Genomic DNA, 24,582 nt, shown 5'->3' with positions numbered 1-24,582 from the left:
TTTCATTTCCGAAATAGCATTCTTGAAATGTCACTCAACGGCATTTAATTTAAAATTGGTTGTCCAACACTCCGCATGTTATCGATAACGCACGATTGTTGTGTGTGGCAGCCCTGCTTGCCAGAATAATAATAACAACACCAACAATAACAGTACAGCAACAAAAACAAGAACAACAAAAGGCAGATTTTAACTTTAGTGGTTTGTTTTGATCCACCGACCGACCACCTGTCCACCTTAATGGCTTCAAATGCCGCCGGCACAGTGTCCTCGAAACTTTCGCTGGGCCTGCTGAACTTCATATTAGCCGTGATCTCGGGATGGGCCCTCAAACACTACAGCATTGAGCGGCATGCGCTCGCCGGTTATGGTTTGTTTTTTGCGCACAGCGTGCTCTGCATTCTACGCTACACGCATCCCAATCCCGGCCAGGTGCAGCGACGCATTTGCGAGCAATCCCTACGCTACTCACCGGCCATTTTCATCACTCTTATCATCGGCCAAATGCAGAGTATCAGCGGTGAATTGGAATTCTTTGCCGGCATCGCCAAGTGGCGTCACATTGTACTCACACTGTACGGCGGCGTATTGGTGCTTTCCGGCATACGGCGTTGTCTAAGCGAGAAGTCGTCATTGGGGCAGCTGCTGGGGAAACTGTTGCGCCTCAATCACACGGTTTGCGTGCTGTGGAACATCTATTGTCTGTGGCGCATTGCCGTGTTGGATGAGCACTGGTGGTCATTGGGACTGGCGCTTCTTGTGCTGCTCAATCACTTTGTACTCTGGCGGCTGACATTGCGTTTCAACATTAGCACCCTGGAGGTGGACACCGTGGGCATGTGTTTCTCCCTCATCTTTGCGATTAATGCCAGTCAAGAGTTGATGGAGAATACGGCCGGAAGATGATTAGGATGATGAAGAGGACGAACCAAAAACATACATACACATACATATATTGTTAAACAATATGGTTGATTGAATGATGAATGGAATGGAATGATGGATTGATGCTGCATTTAGCACAAGCAACACTGAGACATATTTATATATCTATATACGACATTAATTAAGAGTTGATCCCTTTTCTATATTATATACTACGAATATATACTTGTTAATCCCACGCGATGTTTTTTACTCAATAAAATTGAACGTTTTTATATGCAACATTCGAAGAGTTTCAATTTCATTTGGTTCATATTTTCTATCAAATTTAATCAGCATTAATCCTTAGCTGTTCAAACTGCCAGAAGATCCGAAGCGTATTTTAGATTTCTCTGTGTCATTTATTGAATGGTACATTGGAAGCAGCTGCGCTTTGGCTTCGCTTCGTTGACATTAGACAAACATTGAAGCTGCCTTCGCAACAGCAGCTGGACAATTACAATACAGGACTTATCGACTTAATTAAGGGTTTAATTTGTTGTTGTTTTTCTTGTTGTATTAAATAAATGTTCATTTGTGTTGTGTTTAAGGAAAAATAAAGGCAAAATAAAAAAACAAGTAAAATAAACAATTATTTTCTATTCATTAAGAAATGCTTGAATGTGAGGGAGGACGAGGAAGAGGACAAGCACAAGGGAGATATATATATATGCGTGTGTATGTATATGTCTGTGTGCGTGCGATCTAGGCGTGTGTGTTGTCGTCCTCGACAAAGTCCTTGGCCTGCTCGCGGGTCACACAATCAATGTGGCTGACCTTATTCCTAAAGCGCACGCCATAAAATTTGTGCGCATTCTCCAGCAGCTCTGGCCTGAATGTGGTCGTAATAAACTGTGCTGTGTCGCTCAGCTCATGGATCATATCAGCCACCGCCTTACGATGCATCGCATCGAGCGCCTATCCCAGAAGAAAGTACAATTGGTTAATAAATTCGCTAATGATTAGAAAAAGTGTTACGTTACCTGATCGATTTCATCGAACAAATAGAATGGCGCTGGATCGCATTTCTGTATGGAGAAGATGAGGGCGAGGGCAACCAGTGATTTTTGGCCACCCGACAATTGATTCATTTCACGCATCTCCGCATCGACTCCCGTGAATGAGACGCGTATACCGATGCCCGTGAAGGCATCTGAATTGGCCACCTCCTTTTCCATTTCTTCGCCCTCGTTATCCTTGGTCTTAAGTATCAAATAGCCTGCGCCTTGGGGCACCAGTTTCTTAAAGACTTTCGTAAAATTTTGCGCCACCTGACGGAACGTAAATTGTATGGCTTCGACCTTTTGCATTTCGAGAGATTGGATGAGCATATGGATCTTTTGATCGCCAATATCGAGCTCCTCTTTGCGACGATAAAGTTTCTCCTTTTGCTCGGAGAAGCTAAGGAATTGATCGAGCGCCTTTTTGTTCACATGATTGTACTTCTTCAGATGCTGATTAGCCTTCTCCAGTTCCTTGAAGATGTTCTTCAGCGAGATGCGACTGTACGCGGCATCCACCTGGGGCAACGCACCCAAGCTGGCAATCTTCTCGGTGCACTCGTCGATCTTTTGATTGAGCATATTCTCTTTGGTCGTCCATTTCTCCAACTGTTTGCTGTCCTTGTTAATGTTCTCCTCGGCCTCCTTCTCCTTGCGCACATGAGTCTCCAGCTCCGCTTGCAGTTCCTTCTGTAGCTGCACCGCCTCGTTGACACGCTTCTCAATCTCCTCGAGATCTGCATTCACCTTCTTAATGCGTTTCTCGGTGGACACCAGTTCGGTTTTGCAATTGTTGAGCTTACGCTTGCGATCCTCTACGCTAATCTCTTGCAGTGCCTGAATGAGCTCGTCGCGTCGCCGAAACAGATTGTTAATCAGCAGATTGTCCAGCTTATTCTTGCGCACCTCCAGCTGCATGCGCTGTGTGAACGCCTCCTTGTTCTCCTGATTCAGCCGTCGTATATCATCGTTGAGCTGATCGATTTCACGTTGATCCTGCACCGACAGCGTTGACATCAGCTCCTGCTTGAGCTCTGCTTCAAGGCTCGATTTGGTGCTGGTCATCGCCTCCAGCGATGCCTTGCACTGGGCCAGAGAACGCTCCTTGGGCGCCCGATACTTTTCGATGCGCACCAGCTCCTCCTTCATTAGACGTATTTCGCCCTGCACCTTTTCAAAGACATCTTTCGATTTGCCCTGTTTCGTTTCGGTTTTTTGCATCTCCGACACAATGGAATTGATGTTGTTCTCGGTGGATTTGAGCTCATTGCGCAGTTTGCTCAGTTTCTTCTCGAATTCACTGATCTGCTGCGTGTACTCGGTGCGTTTCTTTTGCATCTCCAGGCGCGAGCGAGACGTATTGAAGTAGCCACCGGTGAGCGAACCCTTCGACGACACCTGATCGCCTTCCAGCGTCACACAATCGAGTCCAGTGCTCTTGGCCAGCTCGGTGGCACGCTCGAGATTACGACAGATGAGCGTCTTGCCAAAGATGTAGCGCAACGCCTTGTCATGCTGTTCGTCGTACTTGAGCTTCGATATCATGGGTATCGAATCGGGATCGTCGGGATAATCGTGTATCTTCACCTGCAGACGATTCAGGGGCATGAATGTCACCTCACCCGGCAGCTTCAGTTTGTTCATCTCCTTCAGAATTTGTGTGCCTTCATACTCCGACTCCACAATGTGATGGAATAGACGATTCGCTGCCGTCACCTCGACCGCTGTGTAGATGGTTTTGTCGCAGCTAAAGTTCTCAATCACCGGGCCATAATACGCTCTCGCTATGGCCGCCGATTGACCGCCACGTTCCACAAAACTATCGAGCACTTTGCGCACCGAATCGCAGCCGTTTAAGATCGGTTTGCCTGCCATGCTCCGCAACGCTTGATCCGCCCGGGAGAGCTCCTCCTTTTGGGTTTGCAGCTGCTGTGTCATTTGTGTCTCTTTGCGCCACAATTCGTTGCGCATGGATTGATGCTGATCCTTGGTCTTCTTCAGCTCATAGTACTTTTTGTTGTGCTCATCGATTTGCAGACGCAACTGTTCCAATTCGGAGGAATGCTCTTCGATTTTGGTGCCCAAATCTTTTTCGCTTGTGGCATCTTTCTTCAAATCCTCAACGAGTTTGGCATGGTGATTGATCTTGTCCTTTGTCTGCTTGCTAATCGATTTCAGCTCATTGTGTATCCATTTGTCGCGATCTTCGCGTGACGAGAACTGCGAGCCGCGTCCTTGTTTTGCATAGAGCTCTTTGCGCTTCTGCTCCTTCAGCTGCAGTTCACGTGAGCAATCCTCCTCCTTGCGCTTCATCGACTCGTATTTGGGCTTTACATCGTCCAGCTCGTTTTCGCGCTCCGCAATTGTCACCTTGAGATTCTTGAGCTCCTGATCGGCGCGTTCCTTGGACTTGTTGTCGCCTTGCACCTCATCGTTCAGATCGACAATGGTTAAATCCAGTTTGGTCTTTTCGCGCAACAACTGTTGCTGTTCGGTCATCAGCACTGAGCGCTCCTCCTTGGTGCTCTGCACCTTTTTCTTGGCCTCTTTCAGGTTCTTTTGCACCTCCTTGATCTTCTCCTGTGCTTTCTGTATCTCAATGTTGTAGTTCTTCTTCTTGTCCGACGACGATTTGCGTTGCAGCAGCAACTCCTCGAGTGCTCGTCGCGTATCCTTTAGTTCCGTCTCGTAGCGTATATATTCAAGGGTACGTCGTGTTTTATCCCATTTTTGATACTCCTTAAGCTCTTCCTTTTCCTCCTCGAGCGTTTGCAGTCGATCCTCGATTGTTTTCAAATACTCACTGATCTTCTCCAGCTTTCCGTCGGTTTCGCGCAGCAAATTCAACGATTCCTCTTTGCGTTCATCATAGACACGCGTTCCGGCGACCTCGCGCAACAATTTGAGGCGATATGAATCGGCTGCTGTGGCCATTTGATTGATTTTGCCCTGCTTGACAATGTAGTAGGGATTGGAGCTGGAAAAGCCGGCCGATTCAAGCAGATTGACCACCTCATTGCGTGGCACAACCTTCTTGTTTAGAAAATACTGATCCTTTTTGGCGCCAATAACGCGTCGCAAGTAAATCTCTTCCTTGTCAATCTGAGCGCGGCAAAATGACAAAGGTAAATTAATTTAACTAAATGACGAAATAATGAATAAAACTTACTGGCACACGATTGTCCGAATTGTCAAAGATGATCTCAACATACGCCGAAATGACGCGAGCTCCAGTTCCCTCGTGGAGCAGCGCTTGACGCTGCTCTGGACGCAGATGCGTAAACTCATCGCTTAGCACAAATTGTATAGCTGTTCATGAACATTCAATTAATGAACTGCAACAACTGCACAACAATTCAAATGTACATACCATAGAAGAAATTACTTTTGCCTGAACCATTGCGTCCAACGACGACGTTGTGACGCTTATCGAATGGCTCCACCACCGTCTGGTCCTTGTAACTTTTAAAGCCTTGTATAATAATCTGCAAATTGATTTTGTTTAGCGCGAACTGGGATTATCATTAGCAGCAACATGTACTCACCTGCTTAATGTGCATTTTATTATAACATAAACACACACAAAAATAAACAGATACGCCACAATATTTTTATTTGCGCCAGCAAATTGGGTTGCCACCAATTGTTTTGTTTTGTGTGCAACAACTCTGACTAACACTGGCTTGTCTCCGCAGCCAACTTCGTGTGTCTCAAATTGCGTTAACAGCAGGGTATTAAACATTTATTGCGCCAACTCTTGATAACGTTTACTTTTCATTTGTATAACAGTTTGACCCATTAATAAAAAGATATCAACCAAATAACTGAAATGTTTGTTTTCTACATTTTGAAACAATAAGCATTTGAAAACATTTATGTACCAACTGATATATTTTTCTTACAGCGTTGAGATGTTATGTTAACAACGCCTGTTAAGTTTAAAATGCATGTAATTTTGCTCTGTTAATTAGCATCTGTCTTTTAGCAGTTCAAAAGAACTGCGCAATTCATTTATTAAATGCTATCGCTAATCCATAAATTATTCTTGTTAATCTTAATATTTTTCAACATTTATAAAATTAAAAATTTGTTCGAAAACCCGCATCTCCTTGGAGGCATTTGTAGATGTTATGATGTTATGATGATAAATGTGGTATATTTTGGTATATTCTTGGGCGTTATATAGTATATGTTTCAAATACATTTTGGGGTCACGCTGGTTGCGAGCTGTATCAGTTTTAATTCAGACTTTCTTGCGCGTGGTTGTTCGTATGCCCTGGCAAAGCGCTAATAAACTTGTCGACTTATTGTTGTTATTGATTAACAAATAACAAAGTCTACGACGAACACTACGAAGCCGGCAAACACCGCCAACGCCAAAAAGTAACAATAGCAACCACAACAAAAGCGACTAAGCCAAGCTTACCGCAGACGTGTAAATACGAGTGGGAGGGCAAAAGTGAGTGAGACCAGATTTTGTGGGTTCATATTTTGTTAAGTGCAAATAAAAGTCGTGCTTCGTGTGCCAAAAAAGAAAGAAAAGTGAGAGAGCGAGAAAGAGGAGAAACGCAAGCGGCAATAACAAATACCATAAAAAATATAAGAAATAGAAATAGCAAAATAGCAATTATCCAGCGCAGTAGCGTGTAAAAGAATTAACAACAATAACAGCAGCCATAAGTAAAAGACGCCGCTAGCGACGCCAACGCCACCCAAAAGAAAGTGTCACCGTTTGTCGTCGCATCCCCCTGCCCGCTTTTGAAAGACGGTCATCTCACCCAACAGCAAACAGACCCACCACCAATACAACAACAAGAACAGCATCAAAGCAGCGACGCAACGCCGCAGCAGTAGCAGCAACAGAGGCAGCGCAGTTTTTCGCACAACAAAAACAATAAGAGAGCGGCAAAATATAAAAAAATAAAACAAACGGCGACATCGAGTGAAATTAACTTTTATAATTTATTTAAATACTAGCCAATATAACAATTAAGTCGAAGAACACAGAGAATCGGCAACAGCAAGAACGGCAGCTTCGTCTTCCTCTTCTTTAACAACAACAACAGCAACAACAATAAAAGCATAACGAAGATAAACAAAATGGCAACACTAAACAAATTCACAAAAACTTTATCCATTGATGAAAAGGCCGAGATAAAAGAGAAATTTACAGAGGTGAGTAACAAAAAAAATACCGTTTAACAGAAATTACCATGGATGTTAATTGAATGTTAGCTTAATCAATATTGCATTTGCTACCGGCAAAAGGGATGAGAAAGGGAGGGAAAATGTATATAATTAAAAAATATACTTATATTTACATATATAGCAATTGCATGAGTCATTTTGAGGCGCATTTTTGCGTCGTCGACGTCGTTGTCAAAACCGGTGCATGTGGGCGTCGACGTTAGCAGCGACGTCGACAATGGCCTTCAACAACCCCCCATGAAGAAGAGAGCGACATCAACAACAGCTAACGGTAATGCGCCAGCCAGCCAGCCACAGCATGCATACATACCAATGTATACAGATATGTACCTACAAACACACAGAGAGCATTATATGAGTGTGTGTGGGGGAGCGCAGTGCATGGGGGAAAACGAGTTCCCTTGGGTGGTGGCCACGCCAAACTGTCTTGGTGTGCATATGCAGTCGACGCACGACAACGCAGCAGCAACGCAAATGTGCAAAATCACAGCGACACAGCAGCGCATGCGCTTTGCCTCAGTTGCGTCGCTGTCGACGCACAAGTTCAATGTCTGCCTTCCCAATACCCCACACACATACACATGCAGGCACACACACACACATACAAGCAGACACGCATACATGACTAATCAAAATAAACTAGCAACAACGCATGCTTCTTTCACTTTACTTGGAATTTCATATGAATTTCGCGAAAATAATATTTGAATAATATACACACATATATACATATACGAGTGGAGAATGTTGTGTGTGTGTGTGTGTGTGGGGAGAAGTGTATTTTCATAGTATGACAACACAACGGAACGTTGAGAGAGAGAAACAGGGCAAAGAAGGCGAATAACAGGCAAACAAAAACCAGTTTCTGCTTAAAATAAAGACACACTCACACATATACACTTACTGGCACAATAAGATGGAGAGCGTGAAAAACTACGACTCAGCAGCAGCCCACAAGCCAAAGCTAAAAGTCGACGTTGCGACGTCGCTGCCCAGTTCAAAGGGGCAGCAGTAATTTTCGTTGAACGTTTTGTGTTCAATTTCTTTACCCACCATACAGCGCAAGCGAGCGAGAATGAGACAGAGTGGGGGAGAGAGAGTCAGTCAGTCATTCAGTCGCTTCACACATTTAATAGTTTTCAGGTGGCAGCATTTGCGTGTAACTGTAATTGCTTTGACTGTGTCTTCAACCCGTCTCCTCTCACTCAAACCGCCCACTCATTCAATGCAATTTTGAGTCGTTAACAGAAGCCACAGCGGCAGAGCAGAGCAGCGCAGTAACAGAGCACGCGCAAAGCGTTAATCAAAACACAATGCGCGCGCGCGACTCTCAACAAAAGCGTTTGCTGATGAAAATGCGTGACAAACGAAACGATGAAGGATAACAGAGACACACTCACACATACTACTTTAACAGTGACAATGAGAGCGCAGCGTAGGCGTCGTTGTTGGGTTGTTTTTGTTGCGGGTGCGAAACGAGGCGTTGCTAAATTATACTTGCTGCCCATGCTTGTCACTCCCTCACTCCCGCGCACACTGATTGACACTTGAAAGTGGATTTTGTTATTGTTGGCTTTTTTATTTGTGATTTATATTAATCAGTAAGCATGCCTTGGCGACTATGATGATGATGCTGCTGCTAAGATGACTAATGCAGCAAGCCAGGAGCGAGAGCGAGTGGGAGGAGAGTAAAGCTTTTGGCTTTGCTGTTCCGCATTTGCTTATTTTGCTTTTGTTTATGTCAATCAGACACAGACGGGCAGCGGCGTTGCCATACTGCCATAAAGCTGCGCTGCTGCTGCTGCTGTTGTTTGTCTTTAGTCTTTTCTTGTGGTTTTGTATTTCTTCGGCGTGGGAGTTGCTGAGTGTTAATTGCCGCAAAGCCTTGCATTTTGAGTGAAATATACATACATACATATACGAGATATTCGTATGAGTGTTGTGTGTATGTATGCATACATCTTTTTAATGTTTATCAGCTTGCATGTCTTATGAGCGAGGCGGCGGATGGCAGCCACATAATTCATTGGGCTGCGTTTATTAGGTCTGCTTGTTGTTTTTGTTGTTGTTGCTGCTCTTCCTCTTCGTTTTCTTGTGCCCATTCACATACTAAAACAACAACAAGAGCAGCAGCAGCAGCACCGTTTGTTGTTGTTATTGTAGCTGCGCTTGGCTTTTATCAAGTGCACTTTAAGTGCGTTGTTTTCGTGGGGTTGCCAAGGAGGTGGGGCAGGGGGAGGGCTACTTATGAATGCACTTAAACATTGCTTTGCATTTAGAGACATAAGCCTCATGGACGTTTATATTTAATGCATATGTTGAAGCATTTTACAGTGTCACTCAAAAGTCGTGCACAGTGGTGAATGCATTGTGTAAGAGAGAGATAGAGATAGCAAAATATGACATCAGTCTGCATGGAATGCGATGGCAAGCAAAAAATAACTGATGATGCACTCACACACACACATACACGTACAGTGTGCAGTGCAAATTGTTTTGCAAATATTTACGTGATACGTGATAAAAACGCATATAAAATGTCCACATCGAAAATATGTTGCATTTTTGTACTGCTTTCGCACCACGGTGCCGATGTATTTGCAGGCGAAAGTGATTTTTAATGCGTTCAATGCGTCGCGTCGCATGCAACTGTCAGCTTTTAGCGTTGCCACTTGTCATTTGTCCTTATGCAAAAAGTTTTTGTTTTTTTTTTTTCGACGCTTTCTTCGATCCGATGCGATTCATTTGGTTTGCGTGCCGAGTTTCTTGAACTCTGGATTACCAGTTACTTTTATGGCAGGCGGGCGATAACACACACATACACTCATACATGTATGTATGTAAGTATGTTTTGCAGGTTTTCACTTAGCTGCAGAGACTTGTGTAAGAGGCAAGAGAAGGGAGGGAGGGAGACATGCAAACAGTGACACTGAACGATTTACTGCCTCATTATCAATATTTGCCAGTGTGGCAGCACTGGTGCCTGGGAGACTAACAGTTAATTTGTCAGCTATGCTAATTAATACACGCCTTTAAGGTGTGTTCTTGTTCGACTCGCTGTCTGACTTATTTCGTAGTTGTAGTTGTAGTTGTCGTAGTTCCCAAAAGCGCTGACTCATCGGGAAAAAGCGACTGCTAAAGTTGTGTACATATTATTTATCCTTATGACTAATATACATTTGTACATACATACAGTACAGTACGTATTATGTTTCCGACATCATCATCATCATCATCATATTGCAATCAGTCTGTGCGGTGTGTGTTGTCTGCCACGCCCTTTTCACAATCGTGGAATGGGGGCAAAGTGGTTGAGCATTTTAAACGGACATTCGGTTGGGTTTTGTCTATGCGGCGGATATGTGTCACTCTGTTGCTGATTATACAATTCACTTAAGTTTACAACTACACACAAATGTTGTTGGTCGCATTGCCAATTTCTACATAAAAATTTATTACACTCGACTCGGCACTCGAAGAGCACAGAGACAATGCGCAAAGTCAAATTTGTTGTACGTGTTACAAATTTCAATTGACTGCACGATAACAACAACAATAACAACAACAATAACAACGTCGCCGACAACTTTTGCTGAAGATGACAACATATTGTACCTACTTGTACAACGTACACTGCAGGTGACAAAAATGTCAAGTTCGTAAATGCAACAGATCTTAACTAACAATTTAGAGCTTATAATTTATTACTCTAGCTAAATTTACTTCAAATCCTATTTAAGGAAAATGCAATTAAATCGATTAAAAATCTAAGCTTATTTCTTATTCGTTGCTGTGAAGTAATTTACCCAGATTTTTAATAAGATGCAGAAATAATGTTACAGAGAATCCCATAAAAGTTGAATGCTAAATTAATTGAAATGATTTCCTTTTGATGCCTTTCAATTATTTTAATAGTGGAGATGAAATACATCAGATACCTGAGATGGTTCATCATTTAGTTGAAGATTATGCAAATCAAATAATGAGTAATGAATGTGCTTTGCATTCTAATTCAGGCGTCTTTTGATTATAGGATATTTTTCATTCATTAATTGACCTATTTAGATAGAATGCAGGCTATATACATACAAAGTTTCAATTAGTCAGTTTTGTTTTGTTTTTCTAGTTTTCGTTTTTTTTTTTCGCGGTTTCTCAATTTCAATTGTGAATGAACACGGCATGCAAATTGACTTGTTGCTCATATGTCGGGTGTCAACTGATTTGTCTATCAACCCATTTATGCCCCATCCACCATCTTTCCATTTCCCCCCGTTCGCTTCTTTTGTGTGTCGGCTGAAGACAACTGTAAATACATTGGTGGCATCTACATAATCAATGGGTTGCCTTTCTGACTGACTCTCATTATGAATTTTGTGTTCAATTGATTTCCTCTACGACTATATTTACGATCGATTCAGGTAACGAAGCGTCGCCAAAGAAGTACTTCGGTATTCCATCTATAGATCTATGATTGTTATTGTTGTTGTTGTGGTTGGTGTTTCTAATTAACATGTTTCGAATGTTGTTGACTCACTACTCGCCAATTCAATCAACGTCAACTGCTCTAATGTTGCGTTGATGTAATGCCGCACCGCCTTTGTTGTCGAGGTCGGGTCCCAGCTCCAGCTACAGCTTAGAGCTCGACAAACTGCACAAACAGTTTTTTACTTTTAGGCAAACACAAACATTGAAATAGTCACCAACAAAATAGCAATGCTCCACTTTCAGTTAGTTTGCGGGCTTAACAAAGGTTCGTTCGTTCGTGCCTGGCATGAGCAATTGGAATTTGACTAGTGAACTGGTTCCAGGCCACCACAATAATAACAACAACAAAATAGAGAAAAACCGGTTCAACGAAAGCGAAACAAAATCATAACAACAAAAACAAGTATAACAATAACAGCATAACAAACCATAACACATAGATATAATACTTAACTTACCTTAACTTGTACCTGCATATGTTTGTATTTTGTTTGCTGAAACTGAGGGCACTTTGTTGTCGTTACGGTTTCTGTCTGTCTTTTTTTTTTTTAGTTTATGTTATTGTTATTGTGATTGTGTGTGGCTTAAAGCGTTTTCTCGCCCTTCGCTCACAATTTGTTGCTTATGTCAGTAACTTCAAATTGTCTATCGTTTACATTTTATCACGATTTGGCGTCCTGTTTAAGAATAATTCCAAAAGATCCTTGCTGAATACATATTTCTTACGATTACTATTTTTATTTTTGTAAAAACTTTCTCGCTCTATTCTCCACTCAGGCGTCAGTGAATGTGGAAAATTCAACTCGTAGTTATACCGATTTGTATATAATATAGGTAAATCCGGTCAGGGGGCTGGTGATCTAAAAAAAGTGTAGAATGAAGCCAACAAAGGGACAAACAAACAAAGTAAACACCGTTTAGCAGCTTTTTCGGGTTTGCTAATGAACTTCATTTGCCGTAAATTGACGTGGAATGACAATGACAACGAAGTTCATTAACAAAACTTTCGCGGACCTGCTGCTGCTTGGCTTGTCATAATCATAATTACGGCTTGTGTATGTTGCCGTTTGCTTTCTGACCTTTTTTTTTACCTTTGCTGCTCTTAAACTTACCTGTTTTTTTGGTTCACTGAGAGGGAAAGAAACTACGGCTACTACTGCGATTCTTTGGCAATGGCAAGTGGAAAGGCCACGAGCCGAACTTGAACTTGATGCGGTATAAATAAATATGTGCCGCGAGAGACTCATTAAAACTACATTTGAAATTGTTCGATCCATTCAAATGAATCATTAGGCGTGATCGTATAAGATCTATTTGAAAGACGTAGTTGATTCACGTTTTTTTTGGTTGGTTTTTGGGAGAAGTTTAACTCTCAACTTCAAATGACAGAGATAAATATTTTGGCCTAGCACCAATAGTATTTACGGTAATATTTGCGGAAAGTTCCGTCTTTAAAGCAGCAACAGCAGCCGCTTAAAGCAGTGTTGAAAGACTAAATCTATCGAAATGTAATCGATAACTCAAGAGCTTAAAATGGAACAAGCGTGTGACTTGGAATTAAAAGCTGCATAAATATTCAGATTGTAATGATATATGATATATAGGTAGGTATGAGGCAACTCTGCTGTCAGCTGGAAATAATCTGGCGAACAATAATGATGCAACGCAATCTCACGACAATGCATGAACACATAACAACACAAGTTGCATTGACCAGCTCATCGAAAAAACAAGTAAACTTAAATATAATCGTTGCATTTGCACAGCTGAAAGAAATCATAATACGATATACATATGCATGTATGTATGTATGTGTATATATAGACCTTGCCTTGAACAATGCATACTCTTTGTCCGATCCGATTGGCGATCGCCGATCAACGATGACTAAGCCCCGAATGGACTGAAGTGGACTGAAGACACATGTTGTGGCGATGCGACGTCCCTCAAAGTAAACCCATGAATATGTCAAAGAAACTACTAAATTATAACTGCCATCGATTAGGTTATGTGTGTGTTTTGTGTAATTTCGGTCTTTTATCAAGGTATTTCCTTATCTTTTCTACTTTTTTTTGCTTTAGCCAAATAGTATTAAATTTATGTTTAACAAGACATCATTTGGCAAAAGGCAATTGGCACATAATTCCCTAGCTGATACAATGGCTATTAAAAAACCAATTACGTTTAAATGTCATGTTTCGCTCTCCCTCTCAACTGTCTTTTATGATTGCTCTCTCTCTCTGTCTCTCCCTCGCTCTCTGTCTTTATCACTCTCTGATTCTTACTTATTCTCTCGCTCTCCCATAATTTTACTTACGTAAGTTTGTATGATTTTTAATAAAAAAATGTTGATGCGTAAGCAATTTACCAAAAGGTTTTTGGCACTTAACAATACAAGAGTAGCCACGTTTTCAAAGAAAAGCCAAAAATCGAAAGCTTATAATGACATACTATTCAGATATCTATACTTAAATATAGTAAGATTGGAATATTATGTATGTATTTAACTTAAGTTTAATCAATAAATTAATCATCAAGATTAATCATATAGATTCAGATCATGGAATTGATAATTTCGATTGTAATCGATCAATTTTAAAACTAAAGCATGATCAGTTAAGAATAGAAAAACTACAAACGCTTTGACAACCCTTACACTCTATACGCTAATCGAACGTAATCTGATATTCTTAATCGATATTGGCAAACAGTCTCACTCACTCACTGACTGACATTTTGTCGCTTTGAATTTGATGTGGAGCAAGGTGTCGATCGCATTGGTTGCTCGCTTGACTGATTGCCTACCCATGATGATTGGTGTTGAGCGCCCTCTGGGTTACCTTACGCCTCTTGCCTTTTGCTTTTGCCTTATCAGCACGATTGACCAAAATACCCTAAAGTAGAGCTAGAGCTCCACATACAATACACTTGCATAGGCCAATTGCCGTATGTCCGCTGCTCATATGACTTTTCCAGTTTTATAATTGAAAATCGTGAAAAAAGAATGCAAATGGAAATTGATATCGTAAAATGTCCATAATGGAAATGTGCAATCCATGAATGACTAACTAAACAAGTAGCCAGCTTCGGACTTACAACAAAACATGAATGACTAACCAAGAGCAAAGAGAGGGAGTGAGTGAGAGGGGAGGGAAGGGAAATAGTAACAACAATAAATAAAATATGATTCAGGGCGGGCAGCAAGAAAACAGGCTCTCTTTCTTCAATATGGTTTTTTTTCGACTCACATTCCCTTCTCCTGCCCCTTACGCCACCAATCGCATAATGTTAACCGCAATTGCCTTATCAATACTTCGCTCTCGCCTTCGATTTGTATGCAAGGGAGAAAGAGAGAGAGAGAGAGCGTGAGTGGGAGTGCGATTGTGTGTGTGTGTGGAGCACGAGTGGTTTTTGTTTTTCTGCAGATAAAAGAAAAGGCATAAATAGTGCGGTCGGCGGCAGGCGCTCTATTAGTAGTACAGCTCCTCCAGCGGCGCCAACACAGCTGCATATTCTTCATTCCGATATTCGCCCGCATCGCATCAGGTACACAATCCTTGTCGCGCGCTCTCTCTCTCGTTCTTGCTCGCTCTCTCGCACTGTGTGCATCGCGCCACGCAAACGCTCTCTCGCAGTTCGCTCTCATCAGAATCGCGCGCTCTCTCCAACGTGTGCATAACGGTGCTTTTTGTTTCGCCTGTCGTCGCCGCCCTTCGGTTCAGTTTGCGAAGTTCATTTCAGTTCGTTTCATTTCATTCTTGACTCGATCGCGTGTCCGCGTTCTCCTTCTCCTTTTGATTCGACATCATTCAATTTGCGTTTGCGTGTGTGTCGGTGTTGTGTGTTAAATCAATTTACTTAATTTAAGCATAATTTTTGTTTTCGTTTTTTTGTTTATTTTTTGCTCAGCAAGCAATAAGACAAACAAGCAAATTGCAAAATCTACTTAGAGTATTACTATATACAAAAGTGCCGCCGCCTCCCTTCCAAATCGATATACTACATACATACACATATCTACTAAATCAGTGAAAACAAATTGAAAATGGCTGATATTATGAATATTGAGCAGCAGCAGACTCTCGAGGAGTTCAAGCAGAATCTGGAGGAATTGATACCCGATGTACGTATCCCCCAAAAAAAAAATAACATGTAGATGGCGCCACAATTGTGCAAATTTGTCTCGGGTTTTCTTTGCATTTCAGTTTTATTACTCACGGCAACGATTCACGTAATCGAAAAGTGTGTGTTTGCTTTAACTACTCCGGTATGGTCTCGACTATTGTCGGCACACTTTATGGTTTTTAATCGATAACAAAACAGTCAAAGTTACAGTGAACTCTGTCGATAATGGTCGAGCTTTTCTTGTTGTATTTGTTGTAGTGGTACTTCCGTTATTTGTCAGTCATATGTTGGTGGACTTATCACACATTTTTGGGTTTTTTTCTGATGTTGTTGTCTATTCCCTAAAAATCCCGCTTCTATGCTGTTTACCTGCAGTACTCTCTTGCCCTCCGCTGTATAATTTGGCACGTAATCATTACCATATACGTAAACTGCTGCTATTTTCGATTTTGTTGCCTTTTTGCCACAAAACTTTATCTTATCGTGACAAACGCAACCAACACCATCATCATCGCCATCGCCATCGTCACCATCATCATCATCATCATGATTATCGACCGAACGACCAAGCGGCGCAAATTCCATACAATATAGTACCCATATATAGATGTATGCACATATTTATGTATATGGTTACTATATGGTCATGATGTGAATTTCACACTAGAACCACAAACACGCAAAAACGTTCTGCCCTCCCTTTTCTTTGCTTTTTGGCGAAATGTTTGCATTTTTGGGTGGAAAGGCAAACGTTTCATTTGCTGAAGTTAAAGTCGAAAAGTCGAAGTTACCATGTATTTCTAATTTGGGCTTGGCCCGACTTAAATGTACACAATGTCTTAACATTAACCAAAGTTCCCTCCCTTCCTTCCTTCCATACATACATACTCGCACATAAGTATGTTTGGAACCCTCTAGAAATATTACTATACCTGCTTAAGTACTATTTAAGCACCCAAAACCTATTAGATTGCTGCTGAGGCATTTTTAGAATTCCTTTATCAAGTTTTATTTGCCGTAGCCTTATGAAGGGTCTATTCCCAACGACGAGCGTTGCGAAAATAATAGTCTTGTGCAAAATACTATAATAGATCATTCTTCATTATTGCTATTTTTAGCAATAATTATTGACAGTTTCTCTTTGGTATGCATAGGTATTAATTTCAATTCAATTTTGTTTAACTCTTTTTTGTTTAACAATTACGCTATAAAATGCTTGCCACAATGCCGACACTTCAACTCAGTGTAAAGTACTATCGATAGTAATGGTACTTATCGATAGTAATGTTTAAGAATGCCGTCATCCTATTTCATTTGAAAATTACTAAATCATATTGACCGCAAATGTTTGAGCATTACACAATTCTGTTTATTGGTGATGATCGCACGATTCCCGCTCTGTACATAATCGATATCGATAACGATAACGATTGTGTGTAATTTATGAGCAAAGGCTGTCACAGTGACAACCGGGTCGGCGGGTTACGTCAGACGACGCCTGATGATAATCAATTAGTTCTTTGTGGGCTACAAAATGATATGCAGGCGCTTCAGGAAGAACCTTGGGCCAACTGTTTACCAGTCATCTAATTGGCCATAAAGGGGGTGACAGCGAAGCAGGGAGACGGGCGTAATTAATCAACAGACAGTGCTCTATATGTGTGTGTGCGTGTGAGTGGAAGCTGATAAGCAAAAAGAAAACTGACTTGATGAAGAGCAAGTGCGAGTGTAGATAGTGACGAGAACTGCCAGATGGCAATTGGTGGGGGTTTGGGGATGTCGGGGAAAAGAAGAGAAGGGGGGAAGTGGCATGAAAACAGGTGAGGAGCAATATTGCAAATAAAACATATTGCCCCAAGGCTATTGTTGATCAAAAGAAATGGGGGGAATGTGAAATTTTGAATTGATTTCGATGTCGATGTCGATTTGCATGCCAAACTGATTGCTGCTGACTCATCATCATCATCATCAATGGGGAAATGACCAAGAGGATGAGTCAGAGTCTTACTCACTGACCAATATAGTCGTAATTGATCAATAGTATGATAATATTGCTAATTGAAACTATTCTCTATTTGCAGTTGGATGCCAACAAGGATGGCTTCATCGATCTGATCGAGCTGAAGGATGCCCTCAATCAGGTGGGCTTCAAGCTGGCCGGCTATCAGGTGCGCGAGATGATCGATGAGTTCAAGAGCAAACAGCGTACCGCACATCAGGGCAAACTCAATTTGGAGGAGTTCGAGACGCTGTGTCTGGATCTCAAGTCCAAGGATGTGGCGAGCACATTCAAGACTGTCGTATCGAAAAAGGAGAATCTGGAGACGTTGGGCGGCATGTCGAGCATATCATCCGAGGGCACCACGCACTCGGTGCGTCTCGAGGAGCAGCTAGCGTTCTCCGATTGGATCAACTCGAATCTGGGCCACGACAAGGACCTGCAGCATTTGTTGCCCATCGATGCGGAGGGCAAGCGTCTCTATCAGTCGATCAAGGACGGCATCTTGCTGTGCAAGATCATCAATCACTCCTGCCCCGACACCATCGATGAGCGCGCCATCAACAAGAAGAACCTCACCGTCTATCGCGAATTTGAGAATCTGACGCTGGCGCTCGTCTCATCGCAAGCCATCGGCTGCAACATTGTCAACATCGATGCCCACGATCTGGCCAAGGGTAAACCGCATCTGGTGCTCGGTCTGCTCTGGCAGATCATTCGTATCGGTCTCTTCAGTCACATTACCCTGGACAGCTGCCCCGGATTGGCTGGCCTGCTGTTCGACAACGAACGTCTCGAGGATCTGATGAAAATGTCACCGGAGGCGATCCTGTTGCGCTGGGTCAATCATCATTTGGAGCGGGCGGGCATCTCGCGTCGTTGCACCAACTTCCAGTCGGACATTGTCGATTCGGAGATCTATTCGCATTTGCTGAAGCAGATTGCCGGCAACGAGGCTGATGTCAATTTGGATGCATTGCGTGAATCCGATCTGCAGCAGCGTGCCGAGATTATGTTGCAACAGGCGGCCAAGCTCAACTGTCGCAGCTTCCTCACGCCTCAGGATGTGGTGAACGGTGTCTACAAGCTGAACTTGGCGTTCGTGGCCAATCTGTTCAACAATCATCCCGGTCTCGACAAGCCCGAGCAGATCGAGGGACTCGAATCCATTGAGGAGACGCGCGAGGAGAAAAGTAAGTACATGCATTATATTTAATGAATTCTATTTGTTAATTATGGAATTTTCCTCAACTCTACAGCTTATCGCAACTGGATGAACTCGATGGGCGTGGCGCCCCATGTCAATTGGCTGTACTCTGATTTGGCCGATGGCCTCGTCATCTTCCAGCTGTTCGATGTGATCAAGCCGGGCATCGTGAACTGGAGCCGTGTGCACAAACGTTTCACGCCGCTGCGCAAGTTCATGGAGAAGCTGGAGAACTGCAATTATGCCGTCGATCTGGGCAAACAGCTCAAATTCTCGCTGGTCGGCATCGCCGGACAAGATCTTAACGATGGCAATGCCACGCTCACATTGGGTACGTTTTTACTCTCTCTTCACACTTCGAGTGAACTTTTTGGTTTAATTGTGGCTCTCTCTCTCTCTCTTTGCACAGCTCTCATTTGGCAGCTGATGCGCGCCTACACATTGTCGATACTCTCGCGTTTGGCCAACACCGGCAATCCGATCATCGAGAAGGAGATTGTGCAGTGGGTGAACACACGTCTCGCCGATGCCGGCAAACAGTCGCAGTTGCGCAACTTTAACGATCCGGCCATTGCCGATGGCAAGATTGTTATCGATCTGATCGATGCCATCAAGGAGGGTAGCATTAACTACGAGTTGGTGCGCACCAGCGGCACCCAGGAGGTGAGATTCATATACAGCTCATGCTTATATGACGTATACTTAATTTGAGTACTTGCAGGATAATCTGGCCAATGCCAAGTATGCCATATCGATGGCGCGCAAGATTGGCGCACGCGTCTATGCGCTGCCCGAGGATATTACCGAGGTGAAGCCCAAGATGGTGATGACCGTCTTTGCCTGCATGATGGCGCTCGATTATGTGCCCAACATGGACAGCGTCGATCAGAACAGCGTCAATCACAACAACAGCAATTGAAGCGAGTGCAGTAGCAGCAACAGCAACAGCAACAGCGGGCAATAGTGCAGCAACAGCATCAAAAGAATCCACCAGAGCAACAACTCAATTATATATATTTACTTGAATGAAAAGGAGTAATTAAAAAACAAACAAAACACACACACACAAGTACACACACATACATATGCATATGTATTTGCTAATTAACTGCAACTAACCAACTTTAAAACATTTGGCGCAACAACAACAACAACAACAAAACAGCAGTTGCAGCTGCTGCTGCTGTTCTTTTAAAGCTTTTTTTCTACAACATTTCTATTGTATTATTTTGTTTGTTTGCTAGAGCAAAACGAGATCGCAGCACTTTAAATTAATATTACTTATTTTTTTTTTAAATAATTTAATTATACAAATTTATGATATGGAACCTTATTTTATAAATAAAGGTTTGGTCTGCCTTTCTGTATACTCCTCCGCTTTCGACGAGTTTTTCCGTCTTCTGTTTCATGCCTTCTCCCCCATACAAAGGAAATTTTTGTAATCATAATATTTAATAACAACTAACTAAAAAAGAAAAACAAATACTTTGTAATATATATTTATATACATAAAAGAAACCATATACATATACTTATATACATACTATATATGCATCATATATGTGTATATACATATATGTATCTATTTTTGCATCAAGAGTTGCCTGATAAACAAGAGGGACAAAAGTGTAAGAAAAATAACAACAACAACAACAACAAAAAGACGCAAACAAATAGCGGCGACTTTTTTTTCTAATTGTAAGCAACACGATAACAACAAACAAGAACATTTTTAAGCCACTTTTGTTTATGTTTTTCCCGACATTTTTTTTTTTTATTATTATTTTGATGTGTTTTTATTCTTGTATTTTGTGTTTCGCATTAGAGCGAGACGGCATGAATCGCACGGCTTAGAAAGAGCCAGCGAATGATCGATTGATATAAGAAATGGCAACAGTTTTTAGTGCAATGAGGCGAAAAATATACAACAAATTTGATAAAAGAAAAACCAACAAACAAAAACAAAACGTAAATTTAAAACGTAAACATAAAAGTAAAGCTAAAAGTTAAATTACCATACGCATTATGAAAGTATAAATAATAAAGTAAACAACAAAAACCAAAAAAAAATTAAAACATTTTCTTATTATTTCTGACAAGAATAAATGTGGGTGGGAAAAAGTAAAAAGAGAAATGAAAACATATTTCACAGAATAACAGAATAAAGTGTAAGTTATGTGAAAAAAGTGAATGCAAAAAAAAAAAAAAAATAGAGAACGTCGATTCATACAGCAAACGTTGCAGCCACTTGAGTTCCACTTTGATAATCTCACGCTATCGATAATTGGAATAATAAGAAATTGAAATGTAGCACAGATTGTGATTCGACCAACTGTTTACTTAAGATATAGATAGCGGAGTCGCTCTCTAGCGGGAAATAAGTTCTCTTCTAATATTTACCAAAGATTTTATTTGCTAACATTTTTCCCTTAGCGAGAATTCACTGCAATCGCATATATATTTTTTTTTTATTAATTTTATTATATGATTTGAAATCGCTTGCAATCTCACTGATAAGGTTTACTCACGTGGACTGAGAATAAAAGCGATTCCATCGCATAGAAACAATCATAAAGATTTTGGGGAACAAAGTGCACATGACTAGAGAGCAGGGAACGAAGAAATATCTTTAATACAATTGAAGCAATATTTTATTTAATAATGATTAAGATATTGTTATGTACAAAAAAGAAATTCGAGTCGCTAAAAATATATGCTCTTATCATTTTGTAAATCTTTAAAAACTCAAAATTTATGTTTTCATAGCTTACTTTTTGCACATTTTATTTTGAGATAAACAATAAGATAGTTCTTAATAATAAGAATACATATGTATGTATGTATGTATGTGAAAATACGAAATTCTGCGAAGAATAATGGAATACTAATTATATATAGTAAGTGTTTAGATTAGGGAATAGATAAACTTTTTAAAAGGTATTTTGACAGCATGAAAATTAAGATGATTCTTATTGATATCTTTTATTTCGAAATAAGCAATAAGAAAGTTGTCGATAAAAGGAATATAAGGATTCAAGCACTTAGCTAAACTAAGTTAGAGCTAAAAAAAAAAACAAAGAGCTTGCAAGGACATCTTTCACTGCTCAGCGATTCGCGGAAGGATTGGAGTGCGTCGTCGCAGCAGCTTGGTGAGTCTGCGCCCAACTGGAGCTGGCGACGGCGACGCAGTGACAACGGGGATCGGCGGAGTTATGCTCGAGCGGATGGGATCGGGATGCTGTTCGTCCTGGCTGTAGCTGTAGCTGATGGTGCGCTTGTAGATGCGCTGCTCCTGCTCCGATTGGCGACCACGCGGCTTGCTGCTGGTGCGCTTCTTGCTGCTGGCCGCATCGTAGCAGCGATTCATGCGCTTGCCACCGCTGTCCTTGCACTCGTAGCAGATGCTCTTGCCCAGCAGGCGACGCACACAGAGACTGCTGCTGCTGCCGGTGTCTGCTGGCTGGACAATCGTCGTGTGACGCTTCTCCACGGGCTGCTTGTCGCGATATCGTTTATACTGGCTGCCACTGCCGTAGGCATACTGCTCCGGTTGCGCCTCGTGCGAGTAGCTGCACGTCTCCGAGACTTCATTGTTGCGCGGCTCGCGGCAAATGGTGCACAATTGATCTTGGCGCCGCACACGCCGGCACTTCTCCTTGGGCTTCTGCTGTCGCTGCACATTGCTGGCCTCCGCTTGTGTTTCGATGCTGTCACCCAGCGTCGCTTCGTGCTCCTCAACATGATCCTCGTCGCCGTCGCCGTCATCATCATTATCATCGTCCTGCTCGACGCGATCAAAGTATTGACGCACAAATTGCTCGTAGTTGCGTTCGTAATCCTCGCCAGACAATCCCTCTGTGCTGTCGACATCGTGCGCTTCTATGTCATCATCCACATTGTCATCAAGCTCAGTTGCCTCCTCATCCTCACCCTCCACCTCCACATCATCATCATCATCGGCTGCTGCCTCATCCAGCTTGGGCTGCGCAGCGACCACAAGTGGGGAGCTTGATGACGGTGGCGTGGACGTCAAGGCGGCGGCGTCATCGTCGAGCGTGAGTGCGTCCAGGCGCTGGAGCAGCTTGCCGGGAGCAAAGGCCTGCCAGTAGTTGACACTGCCATCGTAGCCGACAACGGCACCGATCAGCAGCAGCAGCAGCAGCATTATGCGATCTAATGCTCAGATCGATTGGAGGGCATTATTTATGGCAGTCAGTTGGGTCCATTGATGCGTGGCGTGTCTGGGGATTGGGCAATGGAGCAAGCCAAAAGCTAAGCAAAGGCAAAAACCGCAGCACGTCAGGAAACGTCTGGCTGGAGGAAGTGCGAGTGAAAGGCAACACGTTTAAATGTAATCTTTTTGGCTGCCCACTTTATTGAGGCCAACCACTTTTGCACAAATCTTGCATTGTGTTGTGTGTCTCGGGGAGAGGAATAGGTAGAGGAAGTGGAGGGAAACGCAGGCGGGGTCATTAAACTAAGGGGCCAATTGTCAACTAGAAGATGTTTAGCGCCAATCTTAAAGGAATTAATTACATAGTGTAAACGCATTGGAATGAATATAGAGATGGATTTGGATTTCAATTCAAATTCAAATTACGATTGCGTTTTTGCCATTTCTTAACTACGCCATTCTCTGCACATCGCTGATCCGTTGCGCCCCAATGCTTGGCTGCGGCGTCTTGGCCGCCGCTGTTCCCTGTCCATGTGCCTGATGTCGCTGGTGGCGCATCTCACGACGCTTTTCACGTATAATGTGCTTGGTCTGCGAAGTGTCCAGCTCCTCCCAGCCGCCCGCATTGTCATCCACCCAATCTTCAAGATCAGCCTGGAAGAGAGCAGCAATGCAGACGGTTGTCGATATGATGATCGTATGTTCTACTTACATTCGCACTTATGGGCACCATGTCGTCTGCCTTCAGTCTTGAGAAGTCTGATGGCGACGTCGTAGTCGTCGCCGATGCTGCATCGCCCAGATAATACTTTAGCTGTGGCTTAATGTCCGGCGTCAGCTCCTACAACAATGAATGGGGTGTAACCAAAAAGGAGGAATCACATACTCAATATGCAAACTTACGCTAAAGAAATCTGGCTCTGGCTCCTCTTTAGGCGGCGTTGGCGGTTGCGCCATGCGTTGGCGATACTGTTCAATGTGTTCTTCGACGGTGCGCGGACTGTCATCCCATGAGTTCCAGTCGCGCTCCCGCCCTCCATTTGCGTTTGTCGTGGCACTGACTCCGCTGCTGTTGTTGTTGGGGGAGGAGGAGTTGGTGGCAAAGTCGTTGCCAACCATCACCGCTTGCAGCTGATCGTTGCCGGCGTGGCTGAGCTTGCGGCGACGTGAGAAACAGCAGAGGGCACGCCGGCAGAGCGTTATGATGCCCAGCAACAGCATTTTAATTTGTTGCAATACCATTTCACTTCCCTTTTTCTATAGTAGTTGTAGCAGTTGTGGGGATTGGGATACAGCAAAAGTATGTGGGGCACAAAAGAAACAAGCAAAACAAATATGATGTGTGTGTACTACTAGTGTGACCATACTATGCAGTTGTGCGAACAGCTGTTTCGCATGCAGCCATACAAATGCTGACTGTTATACTCATATGCTTTGAAAATATTGACCTTTTTAATAT

The 24,582-nt window shown here is 42.6% G+C and overlaps 5 protein-coding genes and 1 long non-coding RNA gene across 8 annotated transcripts; 2 read left to right on the top strand and 4 right to left on the bottom strand.

Moving 5' to 3' along the window:
• Positions 1–41: 41 nt before the first annotated feature.
• On the top strand, positions 42–1,168 carry LOC132795153 (uncharacterized). The gene has a single exon (XM_060805676.1). It carries the CDS (start codon positions 241–243, stop codon positions 904–906), a length of 666 nt encoding a protein of 221 aa, XP_060661659.1. The 5' UTR covers positions 42–240; the 3' UTR covers positions 907–1,168.
• A 97-nt stretch (positions 1,169–1,265) lies between these two features.
• On the bottom strand, positions 1,266–5,599 carry LOC132795902 (structural maintenance of chromosomes protein 3). Its single transcript, XM_060806848.1, has 5 exons — positions 5,471–5,599; positions 5,296–5,410; positions 5,095–5,234; positions 1,908–5,027; positions 1,266–1,842 (listed from the first exon to the last, which is right to left on the bottom strand). The coding sequence occupies exons 1-5, from the start codon at positions 5,483–5,485 to the stop codon at positions 1,630–1,632; spliced, it is 3,603 nt and encodes a 1,200-aa protein (XP_060662831.1). The 5' UTR covers positions 5,486–5,599; the 3' UTR covers positions 1,266–1,629.
• A 562-nt stretch (positions 5,600–6,161) lies between these two features.
• LOC132795348 (plastin-3) lies at positions 6,162–21,019 on the top strand. 3 transcript variants are annotated; one of them, XM_060806008.1, is made up of 6 exons: positions 15,079–15,164; positions 15,528–15,741; positions 17,825–18,935; positions 19,002–19,280; positions 19,359–19,612; positions 19,671–21,019. In XM_060806008.1, exons 2-6 carry the CDS (start codon positions 15,664–15,666, stop codon positions 19,866–19,868), a joined length of 1,920 nt encoding a protein of 639 aa, XP_060661991.1. In that variant the 5' UTR covers positions 15,079–15,164; positions 15,528–15,663; the 3' UTR covers positions 19,869–21,019. The 3 variants fall into 3 exon arrangements, with proteins under 3 accessions (XP_060661992.1, XP_060661991.1, XP_060661994.1); XM_060806009.1 differs by lacking the exons at positions 15,079–15,164; positions 15,528–15,741 and adding an exon at positions 6,162–7,100; XM_060806011.1 differs by lacking the exon at positions 15,528–15,741 and having other exon boundaries at positions 15,099–15,164.
• On the bottom strand, positions 12,139–13,159 carry LOC132796819 (uncharacterized). Its single transcript, XR_009633597.1, has 2 exons — positions 12,731–13,159; positions 12,139–12,478 (listed from the first exon to the last, which is right to left on the bottom strand). It is a non-coding gene; the product is annotated as an uncharacterized LOC132796819 (long non-coding RNA).
• Positions 21,020–21,806: 787 nt separating the features above from the next.
• Positions 21,807–23,150, bottom strand: LOC132796431 (uncharacterized). The gene has a single exon (XM_060807599.1). It carries the CDS (start codon positions 23,112–23,114, stop codon positions 22,047–22,049), a length of 1,068 nt encoding a protein of 355 aa, XP_060663582.1. The 5' UTR covers positions 23,115–23,150; the 3' UTR covers positions 21,807–22,046.
• A 151-nt stretch (positions 23,151–23,301) lies between these two features.
• On the bottom strand, positions 23,302–24,467 carry LOC132796432 (uncharacterized). Its single transcript, XM_060807600.1, has 3 exons — positions 24,027–24,467; positions 23,836–23,964; positions 23,302–23,777 (listed from the first exon to the last, which is right to left on the bottom strand). The coding sequence occupies exons 1-3, from the start codon at positions 24,363–24,365 to the stop codon at positions 23,574–23,576; spliced, it is 672 nt and encodes a 223-aa protein (XP_060663583.1). The 5' UTR covers positions 24,366–24,467; the 3' UTR covers positions 23,302–23,573.
• Positions 24,468–24,582: the final 115 nt, after the last annotated feature.

The sequence above is a fragment of the Drosophila nasuta genome, chromosome X, assembly GCF_023558535.2.
Source record: "Drosophila nasuta strain 15112-1781.00 chromosome X, ASM2355853v1, whole genome shotgun sequence".
Lineage (NCBI taxonomy): Eukaryota > Metazoa > Arthropoda > Insecta > Diptera > Drosophilidae > Drosophila > Drosophila nasuta.
This window is presented reverse-complemented; position numbering and strand designations above follow the sequence as displayed.

Excerpts from the sequence above, each read along its gene's own strand:
- LOC132795153 (XM_060805676.1), top strand. The coding sequence starts at position 241 with ATGGCTTCAAATGCCGCCGGCACAGTGTCCTCGAAACTTTCGCTGGGC.
- LOC132795902 (XM_060806848.1), bottom strand. Across the intron at positions 5,235-5,295 it reads CAAAAGTAATTTCTTCTATG|CTATACAATTTGTGCTAAGC; the intron begins GTATGTACATTT and ends GTTCATGAACAG. Across the intron at positions 5,028-5,094 it reads ATTCGGACAATCGTGTGCCA|ATTGACAAGGAAGAGATTTA; the intron begins GTAAGTTTTATT and ends TGCCGCGCTCAG.
- LOC132795348 (XM_060806008.1), top strand. The coding sequence starts at position 15,664 with ATGGCTGATATTATGAATATTGAGCAGCAGCAGACTCTCGAGGAGTTC. Across the intron at positions 19,281-19,358 it reads CAATGCCACGCTCACATTGG|CTCTCATTTGGCAGCTGATG; the intron begins GTACGTTTTTAC and ends CTCTTTGCACAG. Across the intron at positions 19,613-19,670 it reads GCACCAGCGGCACCCAGGAG|GATAATCTGGCCAATGCCAA; the intron begins GTGAGATTCATA and ends GAGTACTTGCAG.
- LOC132796431 (XM_060807599.1), bottom strand. The coding sequence starts at position 23,114 with ATGCTGCTGCTGCTGCTGCTGATCGGTGCCGTTGTCGGCTACGATGGC.
- LOC132796432 (XM_060807600.1), bottom strand. The coding sequence starts at position 24,365 with ATGGTATTGCAACAAATTAAAATGCTGTTGCTGGGCATCATAACGCTC. Across the intron at positions 23,965-24,026 it reads CAGAGCCAGATTTCTTTAGC|GAGCTGACGCCGGACATTAA; the intron begins GTAAGTTTGCAT and ends TCATTGTTGTAG. Across the intron at positions 23,778-23,835 it reads TGGTGCCCATAAGTGCGAAT|GCTGATCTTGAAGATTGGGT; the intron begins GTAAGTAGAACA and ends GCTCTCTTCCAG.